Consider the following 12616-nt stretch of genomic DNA (forward strand, 5'->3'; position numbering starts at 1 on the left):
GACTGAAATTGTGTAAGAGTTGATCCTACTTCTACCCCAAGTGGTACCTGCCCCCCAGGTGGTTGTCCTCGTGACCGGGAAAGTCCCATGCTTCATGATGGCCACCCCCCTCTCCACTCTAGTCCAGTCCCCAGTGAGAAGGCACCTAAGCTGTATGTAAGGTGGAATGTGGAAACACCGGTGATTAACTCCCTCTTTACCCAAGATGAATACTGCATCTTAAGTGAGGTGCAGTACCCTGCAGCGACTGAAGCCTCAGGGGCGCCACAGAAGTAGGGGGACTTAATCTTCCCTTGTTCACTCAGGGGGATTTGCATGAAGGCCACATGGTCTGATGCCGCATGATTAAAGTTATAAAACTGCAAACACACTTTTTCTTTTGAACAGTTTTCATAAATCTGCCTGATAGTTCTGTATATTAGGCATCTGAATGGAAAATTACAGGTGAAAGAGCAATTTAAATTAAGACAAATCAATAACTATAGCTGGCCATATACCATAGATTACTGGCAGACTGAAATGGGCCCCTGTGCAATAACAGTATATGGGCCCTTTGACGTCCAGCAGCTCATGATCACTCCAATGTCTGCTGCTGGACTGGGTGTCAGAACAACCCTATCAACATTAGATGGTTGTCTGGTTCTGCCAAAAGCAACAAGGTTGGTCATCTAATATGTATATCCACCTTAAACTGAACCTGTCACCGGATGTTCATAATACTCACCTAACGGTCGGTGCAGAGCAGACTGGTCGGATGGGCGTCTCCGTTCTCCAGGTCTCGCACCTCCACTTTTGGCCATCTTTGTCGTCTTTCTGAAGCTAGTGTGGATAACGCGTTCACACGTCATCTACACTAGCTGACCGTTCAGATCAAAGTGAGCCTGCGCAGAATCTCACTGTTGGCTAGTGTAGATGACGTAGGTGAGTATTATGATCATCCGGTGACAGGTTCCCTTTAAGGCATTGAAATATAACTCATTACTAGACTGTATACCAATGTGCCAAAGAGCAATAGTACAATTATAGTAAATCAATGTAAGCACAGCGAATCAATAGTAAGATAACAAATACAGTATTAGATTTTTTTCTAAATTCTACCTGTACTACTTCAGGATAGAGCAAAGGTTTTCGTATTCTATTTTAGGGTTTTATATATTTTTTTAGGGAAGACCTTTTTCTTTAGTGCTCATTTTTGTACATTGTTGACCAATGCTCTATTAAGAAGACTGGTGGAAGGGAACTGACAAAAAAAACTTTCAACAAAAATGTCAGAACATACTGGAATTAATTTTAGGCATACTTACTGTAAACAATTTTCTTGTGTAGCAGAAAATTCACTATAATTCTTCAGTTCAATTTTGAACTGATCCATATAAATTCCATTTACTGACAGCTTTCTCTGGGCCACCAGGATCTCCTACAGAGCAGAACAAAAATAGTCAAAAATAGAGACTAGCTTGAATATGCATTCATAAATGACTATACAGCAAAATCATGTTTACAACCTGCTACCTGAATTAACTTGAATTTTTTTCATACACTTCAAATTACTTTGGCCACATTCCCACAATGAGCTTTTGGTGCATTTTTGACGCTGTGTATTTTAGCCTTGTCAAAATCGCAGTGTCTAAAGGGGGCTTTACACGCTGCGACATCGGTAACAATATATCGTCGGGGTCACGTTGTTAGTGACGCACATCCGGCGCCGTTACCGACATCGCAGCGTGTAACGCAAATGAGCGACGAACAACGAGCACAAAAACGTCAAAAATCGTTGCTTGTTGTCACGTTGCTCATTTCCTTAATATCGCTGCAGCGACAGGTACAATGTTGTTTGTCGTTCCTGCGGCATCACACATCGCTCTGTGTGATGCCGCTGGAACGACAAACATCTCCTTACCTGCGTCCACCAGAAAAGGAGGAAGGAAGGAGGTGGGCGGCATGTTCCGGCCGCTCATCTCAACCCCTCCTTTTCTATTGGGCGGCGGTTCAGTGACGCTGCTGTGACGTCGCTGTGACGCTGAACAAACCTCCCCCTTAGAAAGGAGGCGGATCGCCGGTCACAGCGTCGTTGCAGAGCAGGTATGTGCGTGTGACGCTGCCGAAGCGATAATGTTCGCTACGACAGCGATCACCACATATCGGCCGTACGATGGGGGCGGTGCTATCGCGCTCGGCATCACTAGCATCGGTTAGCGATGTCGCAGCGTGTAAAGCCCGCTTAAGGCTACTTTCACACTTCAGTCTTTTTCCATCAGTCACAATCCATTGCCTTGAGAAAATATGGTATCACGGGAACGGTGGTACTCACTCAGCCAGTAATTCACACGGAGTCTCTGGTCAAACAAACGGCTGGACGGGTCCCACAGACGGCTGCGTTTGTTCTCCTCCCGGTAGGTTGATGGTGACTGCCTTTCCCTGCACCTGTGTTGTGTTTACGGTTCCAATGGCTTCCCACCGATAACCCGCTCCCCAGCTTGGATGGATGCTGAGGGAGCCCCTTTTGCCTACAGGCTCTGGCCCTGGGAACTGTAGCCTTGGCGGTGACTGTGTTTCCCTTTACGGTGTGAGCTGCTGCCTTCAATCGGGTCTTGACTGCTGGGAAACCCCGGAGGTTCCCTTCGCTAACGGATTTGACCAGTTTTACGGCGACTCCTAGCCTGGTCGGGGTCCGTAGGCCCTGCCGAATGGTGCTGGCTTCTCTTCACTCCCCGATCCGGTACCGGCGGGCCACCACCCATCCCCGGTCCTTACGGTTCACTCCAATCAGCCTCTCCTGCAGACGGTCACGACCATCTGCCAACCTTGCTGTATGTGCCCGGGCCACACACCCGGACACCGTCAGGCTGCTCGTCTACCACTTCACTTCTCTAACTCCAAAACTCATCTGCCTACTTTTCCTGCCTCCAGGACTGTGAACTCATCGGTGGGCGGGACCAACCGCCTGGCCCACCCCCTGGTGTGGACATCAGCCCCTGGAGGAAGGCAACAAGTATTTGTGTTTGACCTAGGTGTGCCTAGCCGGGGTGTGGGGTGTGTTGGTGTAGTACCTGTGACGACCTGGCTTGTCCAGGGCGCCACAGTTGCATCAGCCGCGCGACGGATCAGTGGTGGAATGACTGACCGTCGAGTGGAAAGAACTGACACTGTAACGTTTTTTGGAGTGTCAAAAAAACCCACTGTGCAGGATTACGTCGCAATCCGTCAAGAGGTATAATGGTTGTCTGGGGTGCAGGATTCCAGCTGTAATATGTCACACAATGGAATCCAGTGCTGGATTCCGTCATGTTCTACTGAGCATGCCCAACATGTCTGGCACTCCCATTTGGCTGTCCCAACGCAAACGGATCATGACGGATCCGTCGTAAAACGGACGCAAAATGGATGTAACGGACACGACGAATCAGTTGGTTCACAGGATTCCGTTCACTCATCCATTGCGTCCGTTGATAGCTAAAAATCGACGGATCTGTTGTTCAGTCGCAACGACGGACCTGGTGGATTTGAAATGACTGAAGTGTGAAAGTAGCCTTACAGTTCCAGCAAAATGGATGGGATTAATAGAACGCTCATTCCTACTGTGCTTCTGTTTACCACTGTGTAAACTGACCTGCGCTGCGTTTCTCACCCTCGCCCCATACAGATCTGTTCCACTTGGCTCTCCCAGGCTGGTATACCTTCAACTCTTTCCCCCATACCAATTCTTGTACATCTTTTGAGGGGTCTATTCACCTTTTTAATTAATTCAACTATTTGCTGAGGCATTTTGTTTGTACATGCATTGGAGCAACACCATACATTTCTGGGAGTTGCATAATATTGTCCTTCAGATTATATGTGTATATGTATTACTTTCATTTAATACATTGGACTTTCTTATGCCTGCATGAGTTGGAATATACAATTGTATATATATTCTGTATTGCTGTATTAGGGGTTGTATTATTGATATTCATTGAGGGTTTGTGAATCATGTATTCTACTAGCCTTTGGCTTTTTAATTGTTTTTAACATGGTATGGTCCACTTACTGTTTGTGCTTAATTGTTAATAAAAATTGGAATTTTTTATGGTGATCTCCCTATCCATGGCACATTTTTTCTACTTTTTTGTTCCTATATGCTTGTTTCCTTGTGTCAGGAGTGATCCTAGGGAGAGAATTGGTACCCTCCATACTTGTTTGCACTTTTTTAATTCGTGTCATGTCAATTTCTCTTGCGCTGAGTATTCTGTTTAGGTTTTCCCCATAGATTTGCATTAGATGCTGCAAATCTGCAATTAAAAAAAAACACGTTTTTAATGCGATTCCGCTACAGAAACACATAAAAATGTATGTAATCCGCACAGAAAAATTTCAACAAAGTTTTGCCAAAGCCAAATACCAGGAAGTTTCAAAAACAAAGCATGACACACCAAACAGAACCAAAAAAACGCAGCGTAAAAAACTCAATAAAAATGCATGTTAAAAAAAAGCATACAAAAATGCTATAAAAAAGCACAAGTAACCTAATTTACATAATAGGTGCAGAAATTCTGTAACATCAAACTCACCAAGCGCTCATTGTGGGAACATAGTCTTAAAGGGATATTCCATTTCCAAGTGCTCTGCTTGGAGAGCCTGCTGTCTCCCAGGGAACAAAATTGAACAAAAGTCTGTCAACTGGACAGACTGTACATTGTAATCCTAGAAACCCATTACGTGACCAATACCTATTTTATCCACTAAAAGTAATCCAAATAGTTTCTATGGAATGGCAACAATCAGATCTTGGAAACTGTGAGGACATATCACAATAATTATATTTTAATATAACCCATAGCAAAGTGGAATATACCTTTAAGTCTATTATATATATAAGACAATTAACATTTCCCTTAACCACAGATGGATTATTTAGTCTTCAGTTCAGCAGATGTCACTTATGTCTCATTACTTTAATAAGACATCTTACCATCTGTGTCGTACTAGAAGTCATATCTTCCTGCACAGGATGTAGCCGTGGACTCTGCTTGTGAGAACAAAGTTATGAGAATTATGTCTAATAAATGATATCTATTAATGATAAAGTGGAGAAAACGCTATATATTGAGACGCTAATTCTCCTAAGCATCTGCAGAATTTCTCCAGCCATATGTCTGGATGAAATTTGGTGCCCATTTGCTGCTGGTCGTCATAATCTTAAACCGGGTTCAGATGGCCATATTTTTGGGTAGTGTGTTGTCCGTGTACTCAACGGACAGCAAATTGATCCAATATTAACCATTATGCCAGTTCAAACCATCAACTTTTCACAAAATAACAAGTGTGTTTAGTTAAAAGGGGCTATGGCTTTTATTACAGAGAGATGCAAAGTTCTGCTGCAAGCTAGTACGCATCCTATACTCAACTTCTAGATCTACTGTTCATGAAGGAGTATGTGAAGGCAATTCTAAAAATACGTAGCTTTATTCTACAAGGATTTCCATGCATCCTCTAGCATAGCTAGCACAGCAAGTAGACAACCCCCTTAAAGGGAACCAATCTCCAGGATTTTCGTTTATAACCTAAAGCCAGTGCTATACTGGCACTATCAGGCTGATTATCTACATACCTGTAGTGGTCAGCTCGGATGTTTAGGTTTTGAAACCCAAAAAAGTAAAGTTTGTAAAATCTGCAGCTTGTTGAGTAACAGCAGAAAGGAATAACTCCGGACCGCGCGTCCTGTGTGGTGACACGCGGTCTGCACACACTGCACCAGAGGCACAGGCCTGCCAGTTTCCTGGATTTTGACAGCCAGATTCCGTGGGCCCTTTCCTAAGCTAATCCCTAGACGCTTCTGACTTTCCATTTATTCCTGGACCTTACAGCGCCCCCTTCTGACTCTGAGTTCTGGTAAATCACCTCTCAGGATCCCCCGGCCTCTCTATGTACCACGACCCGCATACTATATACAGTGCCATATCGTGCTAGATCTTTTACGTCACTGGAGGTCTCATTTCTACAGCCTCTAGACAACCTACCTTTCCGTGTGCGGTCTCCTACTATAACACACAGGGACTTGTGTTCAAACCATATGTGCGGATATCATTTGAACCTTCCCTGACTAATAGTACCGTGTGATGACACTACCACTTCCCTACAAGTGCAGTTCCTTCATGTCACAGCTTATACGCTGTTCGTGATTACGCATACTCTTTGTGCAGGTGGTAAGCACATATATACATTGTGCTTGCTGATCTCCAGTGATTCCTGTCCATTCTAGTCTGTCGACCTGAGGAAGGCCTCTTGGCCGAAACATTGTTCCTGGCGGACCTTTTGTTTTGTACAGCACTTGTTCACTTTTTCACATTGAATAAAAGAAAAGGATTTGAAATCAACTTTCTTGTGTCCATCTTTTTCTCTTTGGGAAACATACAGTGTGCCGGAGTTATTCCTTTCTGTATTGACGCTTTTTCTCCTGAGCACCTGTGCAAGGTAATGCGAGGTCTTTCTCTCTTTTTTGTGGATTTTATTTTTATTGAGTAACAGCAGCTGAGGATCAGATAATAGCTGGGGGGTATTCATAGGGATTCCCATCCCCCTGCCTGTCATTCCTCCCCCTCTCTGTTATTTCTGTTTATTTTACTAGAAAAGCCTTTTACTAATTTCTTCACCAAGATGGCGTCAGAGTTGGCGCCATCTTTGTGAATATCGTGTGACCCTCTGTTATTCTTTTCTTGCGCCTGAGAGGGCAGCACATGCACCCTCGCATCTTCTGCTCTCATTGTGACCACAGGAGCGCGCGCGGTCACAACAGAAGTTGAGACCTCCCCCAGGAACAGCTGATTAGAGGACGCGACATGATCAGCTGGAGAACAGACCGGAGGAACAAGCTGACAGCAGCATGTCAGTGCCAGGACATCAGCGTTCATCGCCTGTCCCGGTGATGTCACTGCTGAGCGACCAGCGATATTGGCACTGGATAGCATGGCATGGGGTCAGGTGGGGTGAGTTCACAGTGGACTCACCTAACCCTGTAATGTCAGTGCTGCGCAATCCGGTTGCGGGTAGCGATATCGCGTGGTAATGGCACCACGGGGTTAGGGGTATGAACTCACTTGCCCCTGTGACCTCATTGTACCTGCACGCACACACACACACACACACACACACACACACACACACACACTACTGTGTGGACCACTGCGGTGACCTGGACTGACCTTATGAGGTCCAGGTCACTGCAGGGAAGCAAACACCAGTGTGTGTGTGGTGTGCCTGCAGGGGCTGCTCTCACAGTCAATGGGGGACGTTATGTTCCCCATTGAATATGCCAGCAAGAATGGGATCGATGTGGGCACCCCAGATTTAGATGACGGCATACCTGGATTAGAGATTAGACAGGGAATTAATTTGGAATATTTTTAGCGTGTTTTGTGTTTATTTATCTAACTAATTTCTATTTTTATATCTTTTCAAGATCAACTTTGGAGAACGTCGGGGGACATCTAAATGGATTTTGCATTTTAATAAATTGGTCAACGCGGGATTGAGTCGGGGGTTTTCGTTCTAATCAAATTTTGTTGTTACTTTCAAATAATGGAATTCATAATGGGGGTGTCTGCTAGACGTCCACCCATTGCTAATGCCAGGGCTTGATGCGAGCTGGCAATTCACAGCTGGCATCATCCCCATTTATTACCCCGTTTGCCAGCACACCAGGGCAACGGGAAGAGCCGGGTCCAGCACCAGAAAAGGTACAGCAGATAGCTGAGGGTTGGAGCCCGCAGCTGCTGCTGTTCCTGTGCTGGACATGAAAAATGGGGGCGGACTCCACGTACATTTTTTTTTCTGAATAAATCAAATAATAAAAAAAGCGTGGGATCCCCTCTATTTTTCATAACCAGCCAAGGTACAGAAGATAGCTGAGGGTTGCAGCCTACTGTGGCTGCTGTTCCTGTGCTGGATGTGAAAAATGGGTGGGACCCCACGTCATTTTTTTCTGAATAAATCAAATATTTAAAAAAGCGCGGAATCCCCTCTATTTTTCATAACCAGCCAAGGTACAGAAGATAGCTGAGGGTTGCAGCCCACTGTGGCTGCTGTTCCTGTGCTGGATGTGAAAAATGGGTGGGACCCCACGTCATTTTTTTTCTGAATAAAACAAATATTTAAAAAAGCGTGGAATCCCCTCTATTTTTCATAACCAGCCAAGGTACAGCAGATAGCTGAGGGTTTCAGCCCACAGCTGCTGCTGTTCCTGTGCTGGATATGAAAAATGGGGAGACCCATTTTTTCATATTTCTTTTTTTTACATATATTGCAACAGGAGGCATGATGAAGGGACGTCATCGGGCCAGCTGCACTAAGACTTCAGATCTCAGATGCCGATGGAGAATGATGCTTTCAACTATATCAGCATCTGTGATGCCGATACAGCTGAAAGTACGGTGCTGGATGGGGACCCCAATGCTGACACTGTTACAGGCCCCCCGACTCATGAACCCCATAGCATGCTGCCATGGGCTGAAACTAATTACAGTGGAACCTCGGTTTACGAGTAACTTGGTGTGCGAGTATTTCGCTATACGAGCAAAGCTTGCTGTAAATTTGTAACTCAGTTTATGAGCATGCTTTGCTGTATGAACAAATACTCACCGCACACACTTCCGGTTCCGTACTTTCACCGTGTTCTGACCCGCTCTTCTAGTCTGCACAAACACACACAAATACGCACAAACACGCATGCACACACACATATTATGCTCACCTTACCTTCCGTTCCCTCGCTGGCCTCCTGGTTCTTGTAGTCCACCGGTACAGGATGTGTATTGGGTAACCATCGAGACTATGGAGAAACGTCCGCTGTCAGACGCTTCTCAAAGGCAGCGCGCTGACCAATCAGAGGAAAGCGGCTCATGCCTATGACGTCAGCACTCTGGCAACGGAAACTCCGGCATCAGTCACGATGGTTTCTCGATACACATCCTGTACCGGCGGACTTTAGAACCAGGAGGCCGGCGAGGGAACGGAAGGTAAGGTGAGCATAATATCGTATGTGTATGTGTGTGTGTGTGTGTGTGTTTGTGTGTGCTTGTGCATGTGTGGAATGGCACAATAGGGGACCAGGATGGGACATTGAACAAGCTGTGGAACAAATTGTCTAAGCTTGCATTATTTCCTATGGGAAATTTTGCTTTACTAGAGTAACTTGGTTTACCAGCACACTCCCAGAATGGATTGTTCTCCTAAACCAAGGTTCCACTGTAGGTTGACCTCGGTACGCTAAGAAGGAGGGGAGGAAGTGGATTTTGATCCTGGATCCAAGCAGGTTTGTGACTGACATAAGATCTTTGAAGTTGGAGAGCACTTGCTGTTGAACTTATCTTGGATGTCACTTCACCAGGAATTTATGACCTTCAAAGTGATGTAAGTTAATTTCAGTGTTTCTAATAAACATGTACACTACCTGAGTGTTATCCTTGTTATCCTACATTATTGTTTTAATTATCCAAGGAGATAGACCAAATAAACATATCTGACTTTTACTCAATGCCATAAAGGAGATCTATGTATTATTGTGATTTTAGGAACTTTTCAGTTATGTCAGAGCAGAGGGTTACTTACAGTTAGGTCCAGAAATATTTGGACAGTGACACAAGTTTTGTTATTTTAGCTGTTTACAAAAACATGTTCAGAAATACAATTATATATATAATATGGGCTGAAAGTGCACACTCCCAGCTGCAATATGAGAGTTTTCACATCCAAATCGGAGAAAGGGTTTAGGAATCATAGCTCTGTAATGCATAGCCTCCTCTTTTTCAAGGGACCAAAAGTAATTGGACAAGGGACTCTAAGGGCTGCAATTAACTCTGAAGGCGTCTCCCTCGTTAACCTGCAATCAATGAAGTAGTTAAAAGGTCTGGGGTTGATTACAGGTGTGGGGTTTTGCATTTGGAAGCTGTTGCTGTGACCAGACAACATGCGGTCTAAGGAACTCTCAATTGAGGTGAAGCAGAACATCCTGAGGCTGAAAAAAAAGAAAAAAATCCATCAGAGAGATAGCAGACATGCTTGGAGTAGCAAAATCAACAGTCGGGTACATTCTGAGAAAAAAGGAATTGACTGGTGAGCTTGGGAACTCAAAAAGGCCTGGGCGTCCACGGATGACAACAGTGGTGGATGATCACCGCATACTTTCTTTGGTGAAGAAGAACCCGTTCACAACATCAACTGAAGTCCAGAACACTCTCAGTGAAGTAGGTGTATTTGTCTCTAAGTCAACAGTAAAGAGGAGACTCCATGAAAGTAAATACAAAGGGTTCACATCTAGATGCAAACCATTCATCAATTCCAAAAATAGACAGGCCAGAGTTAAATTTGCTGAAAAACACCTCATGAAGCCAGCTCAGTTCTGGAAAAGTATTCTATGGACAGATGAGACAAAGATCAACCTGTACCAGAATGATGGGAAGAAAAAAGTTTGGAGAAGAAAGGGAACGGCACATGATCCAAGGCACACCACATCCTCTGTAAAACATGGTGGAGGCAACGTGATGGCATGGGCATGCATGGCTTTCAATGGCACTGGGTCACTTGTGTTTATTGATGACATAACAGCAGACAAGAGTAGCCGTATGAATTCTGAAGTGTACCGGGATATACTTTCAGCCCAGATTCAGCCAAATGCCGCAAAGTTGATCGGACGGCGCTTCATAGTACAGATGGACAATGACCCCAAGCATACAGCCAAAGCTACCTAGGAGTTCATGAGTGCAAAAAAGTGGAACATTCTGCAATGGCCAAGTCAATCACCAGATCTTAACTCAATTGAGCATGCATTTCACTTGCTCAAATCCAGACTTAAGACGGAAAGACCCACAAACAAGCAAGACCTGAAGGCTGCGGCTGTAAAGGCCTGGCAAAGCATTAAGAAGGAGGAAACCCAGCATTTGGTGATGTCCATGGGTTCCAGACTTAAGGCAGTGATTGCCTCCAAAGGATTCGCAACAAAATATTGAAAATAAAAATATTTTGTTTGGGTTTGGTTTATTTGTCCAATTACTTTTGACCTCCTAAAATGTGGAGTGTTTGTAAAGAAATGTGTACAATTCCTACAATTTCTATCAGATATTTTTGTTCAAACCTTCAAATTAAACGTTACAATCTGCACTTGAATTCTGTTGTAGAGGTTTCATTTCAAATCCAATGTGGTGGCATGCAGAGCCCAACTCGCGAAAATTGTGTCACTGTCCAAATATTTCTGGACCTAACTGTATAATATCCAAAATCAAAGAAATTTCTGGTTTCATTAACACGTCAACACAATGCTTCATGTATAATAGAAACAGATGTACAATTATATATACTGTATATATATATATATATATATATATAGTACAGACCAAAAGTTTGGATACACCTTCTCATTCAAAGAGTTTTCTTTATTTTCATGACTCTGAAAATTGTAGATTCACATTGAAGGCATCAAAACTATGAATTAACACATGTGGAATGAAATACTTAACAAAAAAGTGTGAAACAACTAAAAATATGTGTTATTTTCTAGGTTCTTCAAAGTAGCCACCTTTTGCTTTGATTACCGCTTTGCACACTCTTGGCATTCTCTTGATGAGTTTCAAGAGGTAGTCACCGGAAATGGTTTTCACTTCACAGGTGTGCCCTGTCAGGGTTAATAAGTGGGATTTCTTGTCTTATAAATGGGGTTGGGACCATCAGTTGTGTTGTGCCAAAGTCTGGTGGATACACAGCTGATAGTCCTACTGAATAGACTGTTAGCTGCTTTTTTCTTGCCATAATACAAATTCTAAGTAAAGATAAATGAGTGGCCATCATTTCTTTAAGAAATGAAGGTCAGTCAGTCCAAAAAATTGGGAAAACTTTGAAACAGTCCCCAAGTACAGTGGCAAAAACCATCAAACGCTACAAAGAAACTGGCTCACATGAGGACCGCCTCAAGAAAGGAAGACCAAGAGTCACCTCTGCTGCGGAGGATAAGTTTATCTGAGTCACCAGCCTCAGAAATCGCAGGTTAACAGCAGCTCAGATTAGAGACCAGGTCAATGCCATACAGAGTTCTAGCAGCAGACACATCTCTAGAACAGCTGTTAAGAGGAGACTTTGTGCAGCAGGCCTTCATGGTAAAATAGCTGCTAGCAAACCACTGCTAAGGACAGGCAACAAGCAGAAGAGAATTGCTTGGGCTAAAGAACACAAGCAATGGCCATTAGACCAGTGGAAATCTGTGCTTTGGTCTGATGAGTCCAAATTTGAGATCTTTGGATCCAACCACTGTGTCTTTCTGTGACGCAGAAAAGGTGAACGGATGGACTCTACATGCCTGGTTCCCACCGTGAAGCATGTAGGAGGAGGTGTGATAGTGTGGGGGTGCTTTGCTGGTGACACTGTTCAGGATTTATTCAAAATTGAAGCCATACTGAACCAGCATGTTTAGTTGGATCATCATTTATTTTTCAACAGGACAATGACCTCAAACACACCTCCAGGCTGTGTAAGGGCTATTTGACTAAGAAGGAGAGTGATGGGGTGCTACGCCAGAACTGACCCAATTGAGATGGTTTGGGGTGAGCTGGACTGCAGAGTGAAGGCAAAAGGGCCAACAAGTGCTAAGCAT

At 44.1% G+C, this 12616-nt stretch overlaps 1 protein-coding gene across 2 annotated transcripts in view; it reads right to left on the minus strand.

The window, feature by feature from the left end:
* Positions 1–12616, minus strand: part of NECAB3 (N-terminal EF-hand calcium binding protein 3) — a 160906-nt gene that overhangs the window by 58741 nt on the left and 89549 nt on the right. The window contains exons 9-10 of one of the 2 annotated variants that reach the window (XM_075349931.1): positions 4952–5008; positions 1305–1417 (exon numbers count right to left, since the gene is read on the minus strand). In XM_075349931.1, the coding sequence (XP_075206046.1) occupies positions 1305–1417; positions 4952–5008 (170 nt within the window). The remainder of the gene's footprint in view (positions 1–1304; positions 1418–4951; positions 5009–12616) is intronic. The other variant, XM_075349932.1, reaches the window with a different exon arrangement.

Source organism: Anomaloglossus baeobatrachus, chromosome 5 (genome assembly GCF_048569485.1).
Source record: "Anomaloglossus baeobatrachus isolate aAnoBae1 chromosome 5, aAnoBae1.hap1, whole genome shotgun sequence".
Classification (NCBI taxonomy): Eukaryota; Metazoa; Chordata; class Amphibia; order Anura; family Aromobatidae; genus Anomaloglossus; species Anomaloglossus baeobatrachus.